Genomic DNA, 22,870 nt, shown 5'->3' with positions numbered 1-22,870 from the left:
CTCAAACAATTAAAATATAATATATATTTATAATTCCAGGCCCTCAAAAGCAATCATGGTAGTTAAGAGCAAAGTTTTGAGTCATTATGATAGAGGCCAACTTTAAACATCTCTGGGGAGATGGGACTGGGAAACTGGCATTAGAACCCCAGTCAGTTGACAGTCACCTTTCAAACGTGACGCTCCTTCAGATGTAGGAACCAGCATTGTCCTCCAGTCGGGCATCGTGGTCACCGGCGTCCTCCGGAAGGTGGCGCTGGTGCGACCCGGGTCCTTCCGCCAAGGCTGGTTCTGCAGCCTCGTGACAACTGCCTGCCGCCCCTCCCCAAGCTCCCCGACTATCCACTGAGCCTGCAATTTACTAGAATTCTGTCCATTTGAACACTTGAATGTCACTGAAAAATAAACACGATTCGGTTTAAAGCCAGTTTCTTCAAGAACCTGATATTTCAGTTACAAATAATTGAAGCTCCTTTTAAAAAAGAAAATTTGACTCCCTCGTAATCAACTACTTTATGTGAAGAAAGAAGGCATTGTTACAATGGCTCAAAACCGTCCTGGGACTCCATGTGACGGGTCTGGCCACGTCTTAACTCGCGAACGTCTTGCCTGCATCCTCCTTCCCTTTATATGTCCTTTTTCCGTGTGTGAACGGGATGTACCGGTACTTGATCATATGCTGGGGACGAACAGATTCATTTCAGAGCGGCTCCCTAATGAGCCACACCCCACAAACCTGAACCCTGGCCTTCCCTCCATGCTGGGCAACGAACCCAGGGCACCACGACCAGCTTCCAGCCTCCATCAACATGGCTAAGCGCCCCATGCCCAGCTGAGCTGCCACACTCGGGAAGCCCAAGGGCGCAGGAAAAGTCAGGTGACCCTGCCTGCAGGACAGGCTGGGGCCCCAGGTGCCCACTGAGGTTTAGGGCACTGTCTGACCACTACACACAGGCCCTGGGCCTCAGAGGACGACAAACAGCACCCTAAGCCGTCTGCCTGGGGCCTGTCACCGGTTCCCGGGCCCCTCCCAAGCACAGACCTGAGGAGTGTGTGCTCAGCACTGCCAGCACCGGCACCCGTTACCTTGATCTGCCGCTTCATGGTGATGCAGAAGAGCAGGACAAAGTACATCACCAGGATGGGCCAGAACACCGGGACATTGAAAGCCTCAAAGAAGGTGCAGACCGTGGCCACAAGGACGCCCTTGGTCGCCGCGTGCCTTAAGGGAAGGAGTGAGGTCAGCGCTGCCGGCCCACCACAAGGAGCACACACCTCTTGGGGAGCTGCATGGGTGCAGTGGGCATCTCACTTGTAACAGACTGTGTGTGATCACAAATACAGCCCCAAGTTCTCCCCCAAATCACACAAAGCATGATGGTCTGAGGTCTGTGGCGGGCACCTGCCACCTGAAACGGCCCTGCCTCCGTGCAGTCCTGAGGGCCAGGCGGAGCCCAGGACCACTGCCCTGCTGACACCCCTGGCTCTCCCTCTCCTATGAAGGCAATGTCCTCGGAGGGCTTGCAGGCCCCGGGCTGGCCTGCCTCCCACTCCTCCCCCACTCGGGAGTCTCCTGCACCTCCCTCCCTCCCCGCCCCACTCAGACCCTCAGAGCAAAGGTGCAGCAGCTGCTCTCTCTGGGTTTGGTCTGACCCAGGACAGGAACCAGAGCCTACGCTTGACACTGCAGGTCACCGTCCTCCTATCATGCTCCTGTCCCAGCACCACACAGGTCACTGCCTCTAGGCCTAGGGGCCGAGCTAACTGCCGTCCCAGCACTTCCAATGACAGGGGGCCCCCCGAGGCTGTACTTGCCTGGGGGCAGAGAGCTGCTTCAGCCCTGCTGGAGACCAGAAGGGTGCCGTGCACGCAGCGACACAGGCCAGCCCCCCCAAGGCCCAAGTCTCTCGAGGCTGACATACCCCAGGACCCTCCACCCAGAAGCGGCTTTTTTGCCACCTTCAAAGAGCACCAGTGTTAACTTGAAGCCCAGCACAGCACAGCACTCACACTGGGTGAATGGACGCTCCAGACAAACGCACAGAGAAGCTCTCACCGCCTCAGTCCCATCAGCACCCTGGAGGAGGAGCACCTCTCAACGGCCTTTCGGAATCAACTCACCAGAATTTAAACTCTGGAAGCCTTCGAATGAAGGGCCGGAACTCCTCGTTCTGCTTGGTTGGCAGTGAGGGGCCGTCATCTGGAAGGCAGAGTATCAGTCTGAGAGAGAGCACGTGTCCTCTTGTTATTTCCATCACTAAAGCCACGGGTTTGTCCCTAAAGCTTTGGAACCAGAGACCCAACACGTGAAACCTGTACAGGAGGGTGCCATTTACGCACAGACAAAACAGGGATCTCCAACAGATTTAGAAATCAATTCACTGCTTTAAGAGAGTCGTATTAGAATGTTTTAAATGATTGCATAAAAATTCACCCGCACACCAGTTTTCAGGACATGTCAATCCACCACAGGGAGGCACGCGAGTTGCCCTATGAGCGCTCACAGAGCAGGGCCCTCGTGGGCACCGAGTAGCCGGGCCTGGCGCTGAGGCCCGTACACCCGACCCCTCCCAACGCACCCAGGTGGGGCCTCTCCAGCTACGGGAGAACCCTGGGGCCAGCAGAAGGGGTTGCTTAGTCACTTTCTATTCCCTCCAGTGGCAACATTAGATAAAAAGGCTGTTTCCTTTAGTACTTTAAATGCTCCACAGAGAAAAGTCACAGACTCTGGTTTTAACCCGAAGTCTCGAGAAATGTCCAGCACGCAGAAAGCAGGTTGTGTCCCTCCCATAAGGAGGAGGACATGCTGGCAGAGGCGACTCTGTTTGTGCCCCCACCCCGGCCCAGGGAGGGCCAGAGCAGCACGGGCCAAGAACTCTTCAGCCCATCATCCTGTGAGACTGAGCATCGCCTTCAGTGGGCCCAACTGCCACACTCAGCATGCCAGCGGCCTCCGTGAGTCCCAGCGCACTACCCGTGGACCCCCCAGGCGCTGGGGGAAGGGGACCTGGCCAGTGTCACAGGAGTACGTCCTGCTCGCTCTGCCCTGTGACCTCAGATCAGGCCGCCTGGGTACCCGTTTCCTCATCTATGAACCAGGCCACCACCTCTGCACAGCCATTAGGGCTGTCACACTGCACGCAAATTCATCACCATCACAACAGTCCCAGGTACACTTTAAATGCCAACACAACAGTCTCAGAAGCTTGGATTCCAGATGTTTCTAGAGAATACAGCAATCCTGTGAAGGATACAAAATCACGATCCTCCCCAAACAGAGTGGACGATCTCTACCTGAATCTTCCATTAAGGAAGGGTCCACTTTTGGAGAAAGGAAAGCTATGAAAAGGTTTAGGTGGTAGATCCCCAAGGCGTAGGTCACGATGTACCAACCCTGGAAGAGAAGGAAACACGGTCAGTGATGCTGCAACCACCCACCACCCTGGACCGGGTCACCACATAACATTCCAGTGACTCTCAACCTTGTCTGAACTGAACTTTAAGTGCACACAGCTCACTGATAATGCAAGGTTACAGCAGGGGACATGGAAGCACAGTGAACAGCCATCGTGACAGTCTGTCTCATTACCTTGTGCATCTCCGTGAGGGACAAGCCAGAACCCAAAGAGCAAACATCTCCAAGGGTCCAGTCAGATGCACATGACACCTGACACAAACAAGCAAGGTCTTCCCCAAGCCACACACCCCAGCTGCAGCTCCAGGCCCTCAAGCCCGGGGTGGGCGCGGCTCGGGCAGAGTGGCTCTGGGCTGCATCTACCCCAGGCCAGCAGCTATCTGCCCTGGACACAGAACTGGAACCACGGCTCACATGCTGCCTGACACTCCTAGCGGGCAACTCACATCAGCACACGCTTCGTCAGGAGCGCAAATCTCTGCCCGGCAGAAAGCCGGAACCAGAAAGTCAGGAAATCGAGAATGAGGTTAAAGATGTTTTGCAGACAAACCTTCCTCAGGATGTGCCAAGAAGTGGGGCCTGCATGGCATCTACATGCCCCACACTTTCCTGCAACTAGGGCTAATTAAAATATCAACAGTTGGTCAACTTAGAACCAAAATGAACTGTTATCAATTAAAAAGCCTACAAATTTTCATACAAACAAGATGAAATCTTTCTGCCTTAACATGTTTCAAGTCTTCAGAAAACTAAAATCTAAATGTGAAAAGTTTGAGTTTAGTGTTTACACAGCTTCCTGTTGCAGGGCCATGCCTGAAGAGCCAGACTAGAGAGCATCTGGTTGAGGGTGGTAAATGCACCCTAGCCCCACATGAATTCCCTGATCAATGTTTCTAGGTCATTCTTTCCACTAGTGACTAGACCAAGTTCCAATTGAAAAAAAATCTATAATCAGTTAAAGTCAATCAACATCAATTTTGGACATCGCGTACAGAAGGGATCCTGCTACAATGAACAGAGCGACCTACAGCCCACAGGCCAGGCGGGACCCGTCCTGACCTCCCGGAGCAGTGTGTCCACGTGAGCCTCAGTGAGGCTTCCCCCAGCACTGGGTGCCTGGAGCGTCCAGTCAGCATGTGTCCACCTACGGACCCATGTCCTCCTGAAGAGAGAGGGAAGTGTTTGCTTTAAATGACAACGTATTTCCTAGCTCCAGAAAAAAAAACTCTGCTCAAGGCCTTTAACTGCCTTCCTCCAGACACGGGGACAGCCAGTGACCCCTCCTGAGGTCTGGACCCCCATCCAGGAACCAGGTGGCCGCTGGAGAAGAGCACACAGCAAGCTCAAGTCTGAGAGGACGCCCCCAGCCCCACCGTCACTACGGGGAAGCCTCAGCTCCACCATCTGGACCTCAGAAAAGCTGTGACTCCAACAGCTGAGCCCTCAGGATGCCAGTGTCACTCGCGACACTTGGGGAACGAGGCAGCAAGTCTGGGTTATTTCGTCCCCAGAGATTTCTACCCCTCAGAGTCCCAAGGCAGGGTCAAGGGTCGTCGGAGGGCCCACCATCCAGACCATGACCCTGGATGAGGAGGGAGGAGCACTATCAATGTCAGCAGGCCCCACGCTGCAGTCATGACTGTCCTGGTAACTCTAGCTACAGAAAATGAACAACGCAGGGTCAACTGTAAGCAATCCCACTTTGAAAGACAAACACTCAAGTATTTCTTAGGTTTGGTGCTAAACTGCAAAGTGGCCATTACAGATCATCTCCATCTCTGTAAACCCTCCTCATCCAGAGACAGAACACAGCAACAGCCCAACCAACACCCACTCAGACCACACGACAGCCGAGCCTTGTCCCCCAGCTCACACCTACCTGCAGCAGGTAAACACGGATCAGGTAGACAAAGCTCAGGCCCAGCGTGGCAGCCCAGCGCACAGCCGTGTAGGGCGTGGACCTGTCCAGCCAGCACTGGTAGACCTGGGGAGACAGCGTCCACATGGATCACATGCACAGGGACCCCAGCCACGTGGCACACACCAGTCACCCAGTCCAGATTCGAGTCACTGGCACAGAGCAGTGACTATGAAGCGTCAATCTATCAGCAGTGATTCCTGAGGCAGATTCACCCCTTAGACAGAAACCTTACACTCTCTCAGCACCTGGTCCTATGGTGTCAGCAAGGGTACCATGCAGGGGACACCAACCTTCACCCCAAGGACTGGCCTGAGAAAGGATTCGCCACCCCGCGACACAGGGCTCAGCCCAGAGCCTATCCCAAAGCCCACTCCCCGAAGAGCTGCCCTGCACAGCTGGACGGCCAGCCTGACCCCAGCAGGGGGACCAGGTATCCAGCAGCAAAGCAGTGGGCTGGAAGGTGGTCCTCAGTCCCACTCCAGCGCGTGCCTGTGCCATGTGATCAGTACAGTTTGTGTCCTCCATTCTAATCGTTGTCACCTGATTTTTACTTTTTATTTTAATTGCAAAAAGTCCCACCTGTTCACAGAAGGAAAGAGAATGCATGAGGCCACACACCCACCAGCTGGCTTCAGTGATTACCAGGTTTTCCAATGTTTTGGAAAAGAAGGATTTTTTTATTTTGAAAATAAAATTTTTTAATTAAAATTTTTAAAAACTTTTAAAACTCGATACATTTTTAATTCTGAGCAGAGCATCCGTGGGTGCAGCTGCTCACCAAACTCTACTTCCTCCGCACAGGCTGGACTCAGGGTCTGAAGGTAGCTGCAGGTGCTGCTGCCCAGTGCAGGCCAGCGCCACAGCCCAGATACAGTCCAGTCCCGCGCACAGACCCAGACGAGGGGCAGGTGGGGGTGCCGCGAGGCCCCCTGGGCCAAGGGAACGTGGAAATGGTGGCCAGAGGGGACAGCAAAGCAGGAGCTGCCACCATGTCTGCATGGCCAGGAGCTAAGAATGGTTTACACTTTTAAAGGCTGCTGAAAAACTCCGAAAGCAACTGTGTGGCAGAGACCACATGTAGTCCCCAGCGCCTGAGCGGCCTAGTCTGGCCCTTCATAGAAAGCACACAAAGTGAAACACGGGCCTGAGGAAAGGCCAGCCTTCCTCTCCAGGGGACGTTAGTCATTTATGCCCTGAGGAGCGTGTCCCACGGTCAACAAGTACTTGTTCAAATATTTACCCAATTCATCTGCAGAAATACCGACCTGTCCAAGCCTTGTGAAGAATCTGTACACCACAGAAGGCTTCCCATGGACAGAATCGCCAACACTGTCACCTTCGGACATTCTGCAACTGAGAAACACAACGGCCTTAAACAGAAGGCACTGGGAGACACGGTCTCTGCCCGGCCTCACCAGCGCCTCGCAGCTCCTCCTGGCCCTCAGCATCTCATCACGCCACAGGTTCTTCCGTGTCTTTACCATGAGTCGGCGGGAAAAAGAAACAGGCAGGAGACATGCTTTGGTGGACAGCCAGGATGTCATGTGACACATGCAGAGCGGCACCAGTGGACTTTCGCTTCTGCCAGCGTCACCTGGTCACCCCCCCCCCCGCCCGCAATGGCCCCATGAGCTGTCCTGCTGACAGTGGCGTCCTGGGGGCAGTCTGGTGAGCACCTCCTTGGGGACGGTCCACAGCAAGGACTCCGTCCAGCATCTCCCCTCCTGCACGGGTTCCCCTCAGCAGGCTCTCTCCAGGCCTAGCCTGATCTCCCCCGGCTGCTCCTCCAGCCAGCAGCCAGCTGTGCTTCTCCTGGTCATTTGGGGCAGGTGTGCCCCCACCCTGAGGACATTCCCACATGACTGATTCTCAGGGAGGCAATGTCTGTGTCTCATTCCTTATCTGGATGGAGATAATCCTATGTGCTCCTGCCTGGTTCAACCTGCTGCTAAGTAAGATCCTGGGAGAACTGAGCTGGGAGAACCCAGATGGCCAAGTGAGCAGCCACCATCAGCCCCAGTCTGCCACAGAGGATCAGGTCCCAGGCGGCTTGAGTCACCTGCCCAAGGCCAGGGGCAGCGGTGATCTCAGCAGCCAAAGCCCGGTCTGACCTCAGCTCCTCCACTGGGCAACCTGCATCTTAGGATGAGAAGGAGCCAGAAGCCGGAGGTACCTGCCACCCCTCAGCTAGTGGAGATGCAGGCAAAAGTTCACCTGCAGGCCAAGCTGTCCCCACGTGGTGCTACGGTTGAGCTGTCCAGTTTGCTACCAAAGCCCCCAGGCTGCATGGCCACAAGGCCCGTTTCCTTGTCTGGCTGACAGCACTGGAGGACACGGCAGCCCTTCCCATTCCCAGAGCACTGGGCCCCCCATGCCTGAGCGCCTGTGTGCAGGGCTGCCGGGTGCACCTGCCCACGTCTCGGCCACACCCCCCTGCAAGCACCTGGAACAGCCTCTTTCTGAGATGGGGTCAGGAGGCTGATGTGATCCCAGAGTGTTCCAGGCACGACTTGGACATTAAAACCCTCTAAGCAGTCCCACTACACCACTGTTACCAGGCATTATGTGACCCGACTCCGTTTCCGAAGCCACTGGGCAGATGGGGCACTGCCGCGGACACCCAGAAACAACGCCCTTTGCTCTCAGGAGATGTGCAAATGGAAGATAGGTGACCCAACTGAATGGACCATCACGGCTCCCCAGTCTCCTGTCCTTTCAGGAGATGCACTTTTACATTCAACTGAGGAGAATTCCGTGTTTTAAAAGGGGCTAAATTAGAATTCATTTCCTAGAATGGCCGGCCGGCCACCCTATTGTGGCCAAAGCCAGGGCAGCAGAAAGCCACGTCAATAATATTCTTTACCCTATGGTTCCTCACAAATTTTCCTTCATTTTCCTGTTTTATGCCTGAAGTGTCTCCCATTACGTGGAGGCAGTAACAGTGATCTTAGTGAGAAAACACCTGTCCTTCACGCACACATGCTATGAGAAACAACTGCTACAATTTCCCATGATTTCAGTTGAGTGTGTGGAAAAATCTTCCAAAAACACAGCAGTCGATCTCTGATGATCTGACAGACAGCATACACATTAACACACAGCTCCAAGTCTCAAGCAAACTCACTGTCAAGAATAACACCAAGGACATGGACTTTGGAGTCAAACAGCTCTCAGAGTCCAGCTGTCACTGTCTTGCCGTGCAATGTGGACAACCCCCTCAGCACCCCCCAACGACCTGCAGAGTGAGGCAATGGCACTTAGCGGCCCTCAGACATTGCCTTGCAGGGAGTCAGCTGCACGTAGCACCAGGCCTGACCCTCAAGCCAGGCAGGAGGGAGCAGGCCCGCCTCCCTCAAACAAGTCAGACTTGTTCCTGGTTCCTGGATTAGGGCCGGCCTCACACCAGCTGCTCTGTGGTCCTCTTCCCTCTGCTCAGTTGGAAGGCCACCTCCTCAGAGAGGCCCTCCTGACTTATCAAACCGACCACCAGGTCCCTTAGATCATGTCACCCCGTGTTTACTTTGTGTAACAATCATTTCCTGACTTCCTTGTTTTCTCTATTTTCTCCTACTAGAATGTAAGCTCCTTGAGGGGGAACCTTATCTGGACTGCTGCTGGGTCCTACTGCCTAAAATAGCCTGTTAAGTAGCAGGCAGTCGGTAAATCATCTGTTGCATTTAACTGTTTCACGCTGGGTCCAAAAGAAAACAAAGGAAAAAGCAAGATAAAACCATCCCAAGCAGAGAGCAGGAGCGCCATGCACGGGCCCGTCCGCAGTCCGGGAGGCCCCGTCCGGAGGAGCCACGACCTGAGGGCTTCTGGAGGCGGTCTCTGCCCGGCTACGGGGCCACCAGCAGTCGGGCCCCCCACCTTTCTGCTCATCTCCTCATGCCCTCGTCCTCCTGGGCCCCACGCTGACCTCGGGTGCTGTCCCTGGCTCAAACGCCCCTCCAGCCGTCTCCGTCCATTCCCGGAGAGGCGCACTCGGGCCGGGACCACCGCGGACGTCCGCACCTGCCCCTGCCACCCTGCCCGTCATCTGCACTCAGCAGGACCTGGTCTCAATAGCTGAGGACCCCGTGCTCATTCGCGGGGTCTCCACCTCACACGTTCCCGGGAGAGGAGGGCCGACCCGGACCAAGGGCGGGCCTCGGGAGAGCGTCCGGGGCTAACACCGCCTCCCTCTGCCGCGCACGGAAGCGGGGCCGACCCGACGGGGGCGCGGGCACGGCACCGAGTCAGCCTGCAGGACTCAGTCTGTACCAGGACGGGACCCCCGGCAACCTGCTGCACCCGACAGCCCCTGCCCAAACCGCGCGGGCAGGCCTAGCCCCGGGCGCGGAAGCAGACGGAGAGGCGGCCGAGTCCCCTCCCTCCCGGGGCGGTCACCGCGCGACCCCGGTGTGCGGCCCGGCCATGCTCTGCCCGAACCCCCGCCCCATCCCCGCCCGGACCCTGGGCCCCGCCGGCACCTCGCCGCTCCGCTGCGGCCGAGCGCGGTCTCCCGAGGGCCGCGGGGAGGAGGACGCGGGCAGCGGCCGCGCCGGCGCTTCGCTTGGTCCGGGAAGGGGCAGCCGGGGACTTCCGCTCCGTCCTGCGCGGCACCGCCTCCGGGGCCTCCAAGATGGCCGCCAGGGCGGAGCCGAGAGCCTCCAACCATTTCCGCTTCCGGCGCGGGCGCCCAGCGGTTGGCGGGGCGGTGCCCTCGGCGGAAAGGACGTATCAGCGGACATACGCCTTGTGGCGCAGGCGCAGCTGCGTCCTGAGACTCCGGGCCCAGAAAGCTTCGCTCCGGAGATTATTACCGCCCGGGGACGGGTCCTCGGCCCTGCCCCCTCGCGACCGACGAGCCAACGGAGGAGGACTCTGACGGTTGCTAAGGGAAACCGCTAGCGGCAAGATGGCAGCCTCCGGCGAAGGGAGGCTGAGCGGCCGCCGGCCGCGCCGGGACCCACGGGGGCGGCCGCCGCTCGACGGTAACGGCCGCGGGCTCGCAACTTCACTTTGGGACGCTCCCGCGCGCTTCCCCGGGGCCCCAGCCGGACCCTGGGCGCCCTCGTGCCCCTCTCCGGGTTCCGTGTGTCCTCGCCCCGTGTTGGCCGGGTTCTCGGGCCGAGTCCCAGCACCGGCCGGGGCCTGATGAGCCCGGACTAGGCGTCCGCACCGCTACTGCGAGCAGAACCCGACCCTCGCCGGCGGCAGAGTCACTGACTGGGGGCCCCTTCCTACCTAGACCCGCTCGCCCCACGTTGCGCCTGGGAACGGGCTGTGCGGCGGGGAACGGGGGAGGCGCCCCGCCGCCTAGCGGAGGGCGGAAGGTGGGCGGGCCCTGGGCGCACGTGTGGACCGGGGCACAGGAGGCCACTGGACGGCTCCTGAAGAGAAATGGCAGGGCTCCTCCCCGCTGCGCTCTGCCCAAAAGTTCCCTCCCCAGAAAGGCGCCCCACTCTCCCAACCGCCCCTCACGCCGCCGCCTCTCTCGGGGAGTCTGCACGCCCTTGTCCTGGTGCCTCCCACTGGGCCTCCCTGCCCAGAGTGCAGCTCCTCCTCGTGTTTGTTGCATAAACAGAAGAGAGGGTGGCTGTATGAACAGTAAACAGGAAAAGTGACCCCCAAACTGAAGCTCTAGGCCGCAGTGCTGGGGAGTTCACTGCAGGTGAAGATGCCCTCGAGGGGGGTGCACACTCGTCCTCATTAGCGCAAGACCCCACCAGGTCCCCTGTGTCAGGTGCTCACTTGTGCATCTTTTCAACCTTCAGGTTACGGTGTCTACATATACCCAAATTCTTTCTTTCGATACGAAGGAGAATGGAGAGGAAGGAAGAAGCATGGTCAGATTCCTGCAGCCAGCACTTCGCAACTGACAGCCCATCTCCTGGGGAGTTTGGTCAGGAGGGTGGCATGGAGTGCCAGCCAGCCTGGGCCCTTGTGCTCTTACTGGTGCCGATGAAAGGCCCCTTCTTTCAGCATTGGAGCTCGCCAGACAAGGCGCCCCAGTGCTGCTCCGGCAGCTGGCAGCAAAGCCAGGCAGCAGCAGTGGGGTCCTGGGAGACCCCTGGGTGGGCAGCCTTCTCACAGGCCTTGGGGCACCCTCAGCAGGGAAATTGCAACTTGAAAATCATCCCTAAAGTTTTTGTTGTCATAAACTGCCTTTATGGCTTTTTCTGATAAAGAGATTCTGTACCTTTGTAGAAAATCTTAGCAGCAGAGAAGGGAATGATGAAGTAGAAGTGGCCACCTGCAGGGTTCAGGCTTTCCCAAGTTCATGGTCCTACTGTTTGGGGACCCTGCCTGCCCTTGTTCTCTGCCCACGTGTACGCGGGTGAGTCTGCAGAGAGTACATGTGGGAGGAGAGATGGAGCCAAGCAGGCCTGAGGGCGCCAAAGCCCAGCTCTCCTCACTGAGAAGTGAGCCCAGCCGCACACAGGCACCAGCGGTCACTCCCAGCTGCTGTCTAGCTTCGCATCGAGATTTCTTTTACCAGGTCATGGGAAGCTGCTGTTTAAAGATGGAAGTTATTATGAAGGCGAGTTTGTAGATGGAGAGATCACGGGAGAAGGCTGCCGGCACTGGGCCTGGTCAGGTGGGACTTGGAGCCAAGGGGTGGGTGTGCTGGCCCCTCCATGTCAGCCTTCCCAGTGGGAGTTGGTCCCTTGCTTCTGGTGCAGAAGGTGCTTCCGTCTGTAAGGAGGCCCTCCCCTCCTCAAGGTGTCCTGTAACAGCAGCATTCCAGCCCGGGTGAGGGGGCCACAGTGCTGCCCACAGCTTGGCTGGGGACCTCAGCTCCTCACAGGCAAGCATGGTGGTTGGTTCTCAGTGAAGAGAAGGGTCACCCCACAGCCTCTGACCCTGAGCGGCCTTTGCCCTTGGCTCATTGCTGCCCACAGAGAGGGTGGGCGCAGGATGGAGTCTGCAGTCACCTGGTTGTGAGGGGAGGGAGTCGCACATCCCTGCTTACCCAGGAAGGCAGGAGGAGATCCACCTAATGTTATTTTCCTTAGTTAACAAGAGTAGGTAATGAGATAGTCACTCTCGTGTGTCCTGACATGGCATCTGCCCCATCGTGGGTAAGGGGTGGGCAGGACCCATTAGCCCTCGGAGGATGCGGGCCCAGTGCTGACCCTGTGTGTTTCTTCCCTTCTCCTTTCCTGCGCCAGGGAACACCTATTCTGGACAGTTTGTCCTGGGAGAGCCTCAGGGACATGGTGTCATGAAGTACAAAGCCGGTGGACACTATGAAGGGGAGCTGTCCCATGGAGTGAGAGAGGGTCTGCTGTCCACGAGAACTCAAGACCCTTTGTGGGGAACCCTGGCACCACACCCCTCCCTGAGAATCTGATTCAGGGGGCCTGCATGGGCTCAGGGCTCTGCTTGACAAGGAGCCCGATTTCCACTTAGGTCCGGGGAGCACTGCCTATCCTATCCAACTATGGGCGCACCTCTCTCCCCACCCCCAGACCACATCTGGTGTAGTTCAGTGCCCTGGGGACACCTGCAGGCCGCAGCCTGTGACACAGGTCATGCACCAGTTCACCACCACTGTGGAATAAGCCGCCCAAAACCTTAGACACTCAAAATGTCCACCACTTTATTATTTTCTTACAATCCCAGGGATCAGCAGTCTGGCATGGGCTAGCCTGGGCAGGTCTTCTGGATGCTCATGGAGTCACTCCTGTGGCTGTAGTCAGCGCAGCTCCGCCAGGGCTGGTGGTCCCACGGTCCCCACCCACAGCCCCAGGGCTCCTGGAGCATGAGAAGCTGCAGGCCCAGCCTCACTTCCTCCACTTCCTGCTGGACAAAGCCAGTCAAGAGGCCATGTTCCCTCAGGGGATGCTGGTTCTGCCTGGGGAGGGGAGGAGCAGGTGTGCAGTGGCCCGAAGCCAGAGTACCCACTGCTCCTGGAAGGCCAGCCTCTGGCAAGCGCACAGAGCAGTAACTGCCTGTCCAGCATCCATACACAGCAGAGTAGCAATGTGCTTGCACTTCCCAGTTGTCCAAAACCTCATTGGCACGAGTGTCCCATCTGGCCTTTAGACCAAGGTCCTCTGAGGAGCCGCTGGGGCCCAGTGCTGCCTGCTGGCCATGCAGGGCGGGTTTCCATAACCCACACCCCGACCGCGGCCTAGGTGCTGGGGTCTCAGGTCCTCTGAGCCACACCGGAGCCACTCTCCCTAGTATGGTGGTGCTTGCTGTCCCATCCCAGCCAGCCTAGCCCTCAGGGTGCTGACCCAGCCTTCTTCCAGGCTCAGCTCCTCCCTCCCCACCTTGGGCCGCCTGGCAGGAGGCACATGGTGACTTCGGCCCCCTCGGCTCCTTCACCAGGACACGGGTGTCTGGTGGACCCGGACGGACAGACATACTGGGGGTCATTCCATGACAACAAGCGGCATGGCCGTGGGCGGATGGCCTTCCGGTGAGTGCGCGGCCCTAACCAGCCCACATTGGGGCTTTGATGCAGTGCCAGGCACACGGCCTGCCTCCCCTCCCTGGGCAGCACATTCCTGCCTTTGGGATGTGTAGGCTTGCCTCCCGTTTTCCTTCTCCCGAATCCTTTCCAAATCTTGCACACCTGGGGAGCCCGGTGGGCAGGGGCCAGCCTCCCATCATCACGGCCCCACTGAGTGCACAGCCAGGCTGGGCAAGGCAGGGGCTCGTGCCATCTGCTCAGGGCCTATCTTTGCCCGTGTCCCGGTGGCGCTTGCTGAGCCCGGTCAGAGGAGCTGGCATGATCAGTGCTGCCACCTGGCTCTCCCCACCTGAGGGTCGCCTCTGTCCTTCCCCTCAGGAATGGTGACACATATGAAGGCGACTGGGTCTGGGATCAGCGTCAGGGGCACGGGGTGCTCTGCTGCGCCAACGGCTCCACCTACAAGGTACCAGGGCCCTTCTGGGGTGTCCACCCCACCCGGGGCATTCTCGGGGTGTGGCTCCCAGGTGATTTCGTGACCCTGTGCTGGGGGTGATGACTTCTCATCCTGGTGAGACAGCACCAGACAGTTCAGCGCCCCCGCTAATAACCCGTCTGGCCTGGACAGCTCAGCCGCGGGACCCAACACTACCACCTGGTGGAAATGAAGCGATGCTTCTTGCCCCACTGAGGGCACCATTGCTGCCCACCGGGGAAGCCCCTGTAATGTGAAACACCTCTGGGCCTGCTTCCCTCCTCGCATGAGGCCCAGGCCAGTGGGGCTGGGCGGGGGCGCAACTGGCCTCTGGATGCCTGAGTCCGCCCCTCTGTCCTTACTGGTGGAGCGTGGCGCGTGTGTGCCTGGGGCACGCACGCGGGGCCATCCGCAGGAGCAGAGCCTGCCTGCAAGGAGTGGACGAGTGGCTGTCAGCCCTGTAGGGACACAGCTGGGTGGTCCTCCCTCAAGCGCCCGCCCAGGGGAGGCCTCCGCGAGGCCAGGCGGGGCAGGTCCAGGCAGGAAGCATGGCCCAGGGCCCCAGTGGGTGGAGCTCAGACCTCCCTGCCTCTGGAAGAGCGGGAAGGACTCCGGGTGATCTCCGTGCTTGAAATGTCCCCCTGGTTGTTACTTGGAGGTACCACCGTCCACAGGATGGTGGCCTGCGTGTGTGCAGGGAGGGCACTGGGGTGTTGGGAGGTAAAGACACCAGGTCTGTGGTGACACTGACGTCCAGGCAAAGGCAAGAGGAGAAGCGGGTGACCCCTGGGCTCTGGCCTGGTGCCTGATGGGTGGCGGCAGCTGTGCGGACGCAGTGGGAGTTCACATGCATGTTGGTGACTAGTGAAGGCCGACTGCCAAGGACACAAAGGCAGAAATACAGAAATGGCAGGTGTGAAAGTGGCTCCTGTCCCCAGCCTACAGGCAGGGCGTGGGGGTTGGCTGGGCTGTGCCCTCAGGCCCGACTGCGGGGCTGAGCAGTGTGGAAACAGGGATCCGAGAGGGCGGTGGCTCGCGGTCGATGGAGCTGCCACCCCGGCTGGTTGTGACGCACCGGCTGAATCGAGGGCCTTGGGAACCCAGGCGGTGTCCCACGCAGCTGTTACAGCAGCGACGATTGTTGGAGGACTGTGGGGTGGGGCGGATGCACCGGGCATCCTGCAGGCCTCACGGGAAGAGTGGAGAGCTCGGTTCACGACTCAAGTCACAGCCGAGCATCGCCGGCTCCGTGGCAGCTGGAAAAGCCCCTTGTTTTTCGTGGCCTCAGGGCTGAAGCACTTTTAATTGTGTGGGTTGCAGAATTACCATGTCAGTTGAACTCACATCCTTGTCAAGTTTCTCATGTGAAAGTTAGACCCCAGATTGGGAAACAATGGGCCCATGAGTTGAGGAAAAGCCCAGCCCTCCGGAGTCAGACCCCAGCCAGGTGAGGCTGATCTGCAGGAAGCCACCGTGGAGCAGCAGGTGCCTTAGGAGCAGACACGCTGGAGCCCAGGAGGGAGGCCCCAGCCGCCTCTGGGGACAAGTCAAGCACCAGCCCAGCCGGCAGATGGAAACATCTCAGGGCCTGCAGCAGCACAAATCTGGGCAAAGAAGGGTGGGTTTGGGGCCGAGAGGTCATCAGCTGGCAGCCGGCACAGGGCCCCCTACAGTGGTGGAGTGGGTGGGCTGGGGGGCGCAGAACTGGTCCTGGCCTACAAGGCTCCCCACCTGTGCTTAGATGTGGGCCTGGCGAGAAAGCCCCACACAGTTGCCCACCCAGCCTGTAACAGGGAGCCCTGCTGGGGTGAAACCACCCCCTGACCCACTCTTGCCACTGGCACTGCCCCGCCCGTGTGGCTGCCACCTGTCAGCCTAGGCTGGTGCCAGTGGTGGTGGCCCTGAGCCCATTTGCAAATGCTGTCCTCCCTGCAGGGGACACAGGGTCAGCCTCTAGGGCATGGGCAGCCATGAGTCCTTGGCCTCTGTCCGTCAGAGCCGCAGTGGGGAGGGCCGTGGGCAACCTGGGGGACCCTACTCCCTGGCCCATCCTGCCATGCCTGGGGCCACAACTGCCCCTCGAGGGCTGTGATGAGCAGGGTCGGAATCTTGACCCATCCCACTCTGCCTCGACTCTGCCCTGTGCCAACTCATTAACGGCCTCCACCCCTCAGGAAGGGCCTCTTCCCCACCTTACAGACAAGGAAACTGAGGTGCAGCGGAGGCCTCCTGGGCCAGTGAGGGCAATGCAGCCATGAGCCCAGGAGACCTGGCCTGAGCCCCAGGCTCACACGTCCCGTGAGCTTCAGGGGTGACTGGCACGGCCCAGGGCCCAGGCAGGGCTGTCTCATTCTTGTGGAGAACTGGGGATGGCTTTGCCCCTCACAGTCCTGTCCTGGAGGTGGTTCTGTCCCTTGGGCCCCTGGCCACCCCAGGGTCACCGGGCCTAGACCACCGACTGGTCATCAGGGGTCTGGGCACTGTTGGGCAAATCAGAGCTCAGCAGGGAGAGGGAACAGGACGGGGCAGCCTCCCCACCCACGGGCCTGGGGCGCCTGCTCTCCGCTCTGCCGCCACCAGGGGGCAGCCCTGCCCGCGGACTAGCGCGACCTGTTGGACATGAGGCGCCTGGCCCCAAGTCGGTGGGTTTTCAGGTGGGGGATGCCCTAGGACGCGGCTCCCACCAGGGTGGCCTGGGCAGGAAGTGCGAGCAGAGCCGGAGGCGTTCGCCTGACAGTCACCCCTGGTGACACAGCCGTGCTGACTCCGCTGCAGGCCTGCAAAGGAGACACCCCTGGGGCGCCTTCCAGCTGGGGGCGTCCCTCCTGCACGGGAAGCGTGCCGGCCACTGAGGGCCGGATAGCCCACCCTCACCCTCAAGTCCGTCGTGGGGCATGTGGATTGGCCACCCTTAGCACTGCTGTGGACAATGCTGGAGAGGAGCAGGCCTCCCAGGGGCACCCTGGCATCAGGGCTGCACCCTCGGGTGGCAGGACCAGCAGGACCTGCTGCCCTGTGGCCGTCTGTGCAAGAGAAACAGCTGCCCAGCCTTTTGGCACCACAAGGAGGACAGAGGATCTGCGGCGGGGACTCGAGCCACGTCTTCTGCGCCCGACCTCTGGGTGTGAGAGGTCACCTGGAGCCTCCAGCGGGCCTTAGGCACTGCACCCAAGGCACGTCCCCTGTGCGCTCCCTAGGCAAATGTGCAGCCCTCTTCGTAAAAAATTTTAATAGTAAAATACTTGATGTGAGAGAAACCATTTTAATCTTTAGGTGCACAGCTCGGGCATTCAGCTCGTTCTCAGTTGTGCAGCATCCCCACCGCCTGGTTCCAGAACTTTTCATCTCCCCAAACTGAACCTCTGTCCCCACTGAACACCAGCCCCCAGCCCATGCCCAGCCCTGGCCCCTCTGTCCCCAGGGCCTCACACAGGTGGGAGCACGTGCTGTTTTTCTTGTGGTGTCAGCTGGTTTCACGGGTCTCAGCCTCAGGGTCCCCCCACGCTGCAGCCGGGGTAGCGCGCCCCTCCTTTCTTAGGCTGCATCACATCCCTGTGCTGAAGGGCCACATGCGCTTCACTGTCGTCTGTCCGTGGACATGTGGGCTGCTTCCTCCTTTTGGCAACTGTGAACAGAGGTGTGCAAATACCTCCTGAGACCCTGCTTTCCGTATATTGAGGAAATACAATTCAGATGGACTTGTCAGACTGTGTGGCCGCCGCACGCTCATTTGAGGTGTACCTGCGTCTCCCCAGTGGCGCCGGCACAGCCCCGTGCACACTGCACCAGGGCTCCGATTCTCTGCTTCCTCCCAACGCTGGCTTCTGTTTTGCTTTTAAAATATCCATCCGAAGGGGCGTTGGCCCTCCTAACGATGAAGATTGGCGGGCTGGCGGCTGTGTGGCGGTCTTTACCCTGCTCCGTCCCCAGCACACCCCCGGGGCTCCCTGTGCTCATTTCTCCCCACGCTTTCCTTGCAGCTGCAGGCCCTGCGGGAGTGTGAATGTCCCCGCCCAGGCAGGCCTGCGGGGTTCCTGTGCCTTCACCTGCTCCACTGGAGCACGTGCCCCGTGGCATGGCCCAGAGCCCTATTCAGCAGACAGCTGCGCGGGGCACCCCTCCTGCAGACCTGCCAGCACACTACTTGGTACCTATTTTCAGATAGCATTACTTCCTGAAAAGACTAGAAAACAGGGAGTCTTCCCCTGCGTGTTTTGTGTCAGAGCCACCTCGTAGGTCAGCCCCACCCTGTTCTGACAAAACCCTGCAGATGGGAGAACGCGCTCCAGGCGAAGCCAGTTCCCGGGTGTGCGCAGGGCTGCGCGGAGCTGCCCCGTGGCCAGCAGCGGGTTCTCCCAGAGGCAGGCATGCCTTTGCAAAACCTCTCTGCCACCTCGTCACCAGTATTCCTCCTTGGCACAGAGCTTTATGAGCCTTTAAAACATCAGAACAAAATTTATCCTTGAAGATAAGTGTGTTCTGGCATCTCCATCAGAAAATAAAATGATGCTCCCCAAAGTCAAGGGTTCCCTCCTCTAGTGACAGGAGCCCCACCGCCAGCTGTGGTGGCCGGTGGGTCTGTCCTGGGGCCAGAGAGCACTTGCTCACGGGTGCCTTGTGATGGCGCCTGTGTCGGTCACCCTGAGCTTCCCGGTTGGCCCCTGGAGCCCCTCCCTCGTGTGCTGCCTCATCTCCAGTGTGCCACGGGGACGTGCGTACCCAGGGGCAGCGAGTTCACCGGCTCCTCCTGAGGATATGGCGTAGCCTGGTGACCCCTTGCAGGCCCAGGGCAGCCCCTTAACGAGCGGTGTCTTTCAGGGAATCCTGGATGGAGCCTGGAACCAGTATGTCCCCCGCAGAGGGCGCAGGGTGCCCGGAGGGATGGAAGCGGGCCCAAGCTGTTGGTGAACCACCTGTCTGTGTGCACATCCCTCGTTCCCTGCCTATGTGCCCCGGGATGGTCCCTGCTGGCAGCTTCTGGCTTCCGGGCTGTCCCTGGGGTGCCACTCTGTGCATATTGGCTGCGTTTCTCATGTTGGCTTTCCCGGAGGGAGGCCTGCTGGTCGATACACCTGCTCGATGCACAAAGCAGGTGGCTGGCCTCGTGTGCGTCTTCACCTGCGGCGAGCTCCTAGCCTCCCCTCTCTGCACCTGTGCATCTGCAGGAATGCCAAGGGCCTTCAAGTCCTGGCCACTGTCCTCGGGCTAGGAGCTCGTAGCCCAGGAATGTGGGGCCATGACCCCAGGAGTTCTTGAACTCAGAAGGGCCATGAGAAGCAGCTGGGCCAGTTCCTATGTGGGAGGAGGGCTCTGGGTTCCCTGGGGCTCAGATGTCACCTGGTGTCAGAACCAAATGCATGAAGGCAGCCAGGATTTGCATCAGCAAAACTCACTGCAGTTCACACTTGGAAATCCAAGGAACTTACCCAGGCTCGCCCCGGGAGCCTTGCTGCTACCTGGGAAGGGCAAGCCTCATAGGGAAGGGTACCTGACCCATGCCACCACCATTCCATCCTGGTGCTGGACACCCTGGCACCCCAGGCAGTCGCAGACCCAGGCTGCCCTACCTGACCCCCAAGCCCTTGACCTCAGAGAAGGTCCTCCCCAGCCTGGGTCCAAAGCAGGCCGTGGTGGGAGAGTTACCTCCGCAGGCCAGCACTGGGAGAGCTTCCCTGAGGCTAGGGAGGCCACTGCTGCCTTGAAGCAAGTCCCATGAAAGCTCAGCCACCTTCCTTTGGAAAGAACAGCTTCAATTCCTTGGAAAACGCTTCTAGAAGCAGAAGACAGCCAAGTGCTAATTGCTCACAATCTATTCAAACTCACTTGGGGGCACCAAGGAGCCCAGCCACCAGATTCTGCACGTGGAAACAGTGGTCCCCTCTGGGCAGCCTTGAGCGCTCAGTGTCCCTCAGGGTTCTGGGGCTGCCCTGGCCCCTGCAGGGCAACAAGGTGCACCTCCTGCTCCCAGGGCCTGTCCTAACGCTGGGGGCCCTGCTCCGCTTGGCCCGCTGTATCTGTGGTGTGGCACACACTGTCATCGTCCCCTCCTGCCCAGGGTGTGCCTGCTGGGCAGGGTCCTCAGCCAGGAAGGGGGCAGGGAGAGTGGCGGAGCCCCACAGCCGCCTCTGACAGGGTTTTGGGGTCTGATTTATGCCATTACTTGAAAGGGCTCTCTGCAACCTCCAGCGGGTTTGTCCTGGTCACATCCGGATCACAGCTGGGAACATCCCACTCACCCAAAAAAGCAGCGTGTGCTGAGCCCAGCTGTGACCAGCAGGCCGGCGTCCTGAGCCCCGAGTGTAGAACAGTACTGCACAGCGAACCCCGGCGTGGCTCGCTCCCTCAGTGTGTCGGCTCCGGGTGACAGGCACTCACAGGCGAGCTGCAGCCCACAGCAAGGCAGCTTTTCAGTGGCACAGCCCTCTGCCCAGGCCCTCCGCAGGCTCTGTGGGCTAGGTGGCCACGGACGTGAGCCGTGGCTTGGGGGATGTCCATGAACTACTTTCTCTGCCAGCTGGGCTTGGCACCGAGCAGCCAGAACACAGCCGGCATGCGGCCTCGGGAGGCACAAGCCCATCTCAGAGCTGACTCAGCTCCTGGATCTTGGGGCTGGATGACAAGGCTGCCTTGTGCTTCCAGGCCGGCCAGGCCTCCCATGGGGTTCCAGCAATGCCTCTGCCCACCTGGCACCCCCCAGCTGGCAGCCTGGCCCCTCCTGAAGCCATGAGCTGCTACCAGGCGTCCACAGGGGCTGCCAATGGTCTGGCTCTGGCCTGGAGGGTGAGCTGTGGTCAGCCCAGTGGTTGACTTTGACAGGAGTGGAGATGCTGCGTTGCCCGCGTTTCTTGAAGTGATCTGGTTCCCCAGCCACTGGGCTATGGTGACCGCATGCTCCAAACAGCTTCAGAGAGCAGTTTTTCCCCAGGTTTGGAGTGGCTGAGCTTTTTAGGGCTGCAGCCTGCAAGGGCCATTCCCACAGGCCTCGACTGCCCTGTGGCCCCACGTGGCCCCTCCCATGGGCCAGGAGCCCACTCAACCACTTTCCTCTGGAGCCCGTGTGCCCCGAAAGCCAGGTCTGGGGGCAGCAACTGCTGCATGGCGGCCTCGGGCCACTTCCATGCCTGTGGGGAAGCAGGGGCCCAGTTAGCTTCTGCAGAAGAGCAACAGAACCTTGGCTAATTTTTCTTCTAATAGCACTTCAGAGCAAATAAAATGCCACCATGATCTCGAGATTTTCCACAAAAGTGGTTTTCCTGCTCCTTCATGTCACTCTTACCGCCCTGTGCACGCGGCTTAGAAAGGGGCAGAGCCGGTGAGCAGCGGGCCAGCAGCCCTACCGTCATCAAGGCCCTGCCTCGCGCCCTCCTAGATTTGGGCCCCTTTGTATTAAAAGGATTTTTGTGCTGAAAAGTATGTTCTTTTGAGCCCTGTTCTGTTTGCATTTTGTATATGTGCCATTGTTTGCAAACCGCCTGGCTGCTTCAATTCAAAGGGGAGCACATTTTGCAAAGCAAATTGTGTGGTATTAGAATATGGAGTAATTTCCCGCCCTCCAGACGGAGTGCTTTTCCAGCAGCCCTGGGCCCCAGAGTGCCCTTGGAGGCTGGGGGCTGTCTGCCATGCAGGGCCCTGCAGGTGTCCTGCATGTCTCACAGCCCCCTGAGCCGGCGTGGGTCTCTCTCTGCAGGGACAGTGGCATGGCGATGTCTTCAGTGGACTGGGCAGCATGATCCACTGCTCCGGGGTCGTCTACCATGGGATGTGGATCAATGGCCACCCAGTGGGTAGGTGTCCCCAGCCTTCCTCCTGGACTGCCAAGTCCTCTCATGGTGTCACATCAGGATCTGGCCAAGTTTTCTCTGAGGTGGCTCTGGGAAGTCACATGGGGAATGTTGGACAAAGGTGTGGGGGGCTGGGACACAGTGGAATGTAAAAATCCCATCCCCTTTTAGGAAAGCCGTGTTCCAGTTTGGTTTCCAAAGGGCTCACCGTGTGCAGAGCCCCCCTCCCCCAAGTCAGATAAATCTCTGACCGCAGTGATCCTGCCGGCTTTGGGGCCGCCCCTGCAGGGCCCTCGGCGCCTGAGCTTGCCTTGCAGCCTGCATCTGGCCCCACCTCCAGCTTCAGACACCTCGACTTGAGCAGAGGGGGTCTGTGACCTGCAGCCGCCTCCTCTGGGGGCCTGCCTTCTCCATGTTGCCTCCCGGGCATCATGGTGACCTCCTGCTAGACCCAGGGGCAAGGGTGGCCCCCCAGGGGTCAGCCTAACCAGGGTCATGGGTCAGAATCTCAGGGCCTGGTGGTCTGTGGGTGCTGCTGCTCACTCAGAGCTGGCCAGCCATGTACCTGGGAGACCTCAGACCAGGTGCCCCTGCACACCTCGGGTGGGTCCATGGGACCCCTTGGCTGGATGCCATGGGGTGCTGCTAACAGCTGCCCCCACGCATGCTGGCACCTGCTGGGCCACAGGGGAGGGCCCCTGGGAGGGGAGGTCACTGGAGCTGCACTCTGCTCGCTTGCAGCACAAGCCACAAGGATGGTGATTTTGGGTCCGGAGGTGATGGAGGTGACCCCAGGGTCTTCGTTGGAGTTGAACGTTCAGCTGCAGCAGGACAATGGCGAGGTCGCCAAGGGTAAGCCTCTTCAGGACAG

At 59.2% G+C, this 22,870-nt stretch overlaps 2 protein-coding genes across 5 annotated transcripts in view; one reads left to right on the top strand and one right to left on the bottom strand.

Moving 5' to 3' along the window:
- Position 1: 1 nt before the first annotated feature.
- Positions 2-9,969, bottom strand: RER1 (retention in endoplasmic reticulum sorting receptor 1). Of its 2 annotated transcripts, none has more exons than XM_036882787.2 (7): positions 9,809-9,969; positions 6,602-6,689; positions 5,295-5,399; positions 3,295-3,394; positions 2,122-2,200; positions 1,087-1,222; positions 2-679 (listed from the first exon to the last, which is right to left on the bottom strand). In XM_036882787.2, the coding sequence occupies exons 2-7, from the start codon at positions 6,680-6,682 to the stop codon at positions 590-592; spliced, it is 591 nt and encodes a 196-aa protein (XP_036738682.1). In that variant the 5' UTR covers positions 6,683-6,689; positions 9,809-9,969; the 3' UTR covers positions 2-589. The 2 variants fall into 2 exon arrangements, with proteins under 2 accessions (XP_036738682.1, XP_036738683.1); XM_036882788.2 differs by lacking the exon at positions 9,809-9,969 and adding an exon at positions 8,461-8,483.
- A 35-nt stretch (positions 9,970-10,004) lies between these two features.
- MORN1 (MORN repeat containing 1) overlaps positions 10,005-22,870 on the top strand; it is a 48,351-nt gene continuing 35,485 nt past the window's right edge. For 2 of the 3 annotated variants that reach the window (XM_057499625.1, XM_057499627.1), the window contains exons 1-8: positions 10,005-10,312; positions 11,096-11,218; positions 11,821-11,919; positions 12,494-12,604; positions 13,659-13,749; positions 14,122-14,209; positions 21,906-22,002; positions 22,741-22,851. In XM_057499625.1, the coding sequence (XP_057355608.1) occupies positions 10,237-10,312; positions 11,096-11,218; positions 11,821-11,919; positions 12,494-12,604; positions 13,659-13,749; positions 14,122-14,209; positions 21,906-22,002; positions 22,741-22,851 (796 nt within the window). In that variant the 5' untranslated portion in view covers positions 10,005-10,236. The remainder of the gene's footprint in view (positions 10,313-11,095; positions 11,219-11,820; positions 11,920-12,493; positions 12,605-13,658; positions 13,750-14,121; positions 14,210-21,905; positions 22,003-22,740; positions 22,852-22,870) is intronic. The other variant, XM_057499626.1, reaches the window with a different exon arrangement.

The sequence above is a fragment of the Manis pentadactyla genome, chromosome 4, assembly GCF_030020395.1.
Source record: "Manis pentadactyla isolate mManPen7 chromosome 4, mManPen7.hap1, whole genome shotgun sequence".
Taxonomy (NCBI): Eukaryota; Metazoa; Chordata; class Mammalia; order Pholidota; family Manidae; genus Manis; species Manis pentadactyla.
Note: the sequence above shows the minus strand (reverse complement) of the source record. Positions and strands in the feature narration are given on the sequence as shown.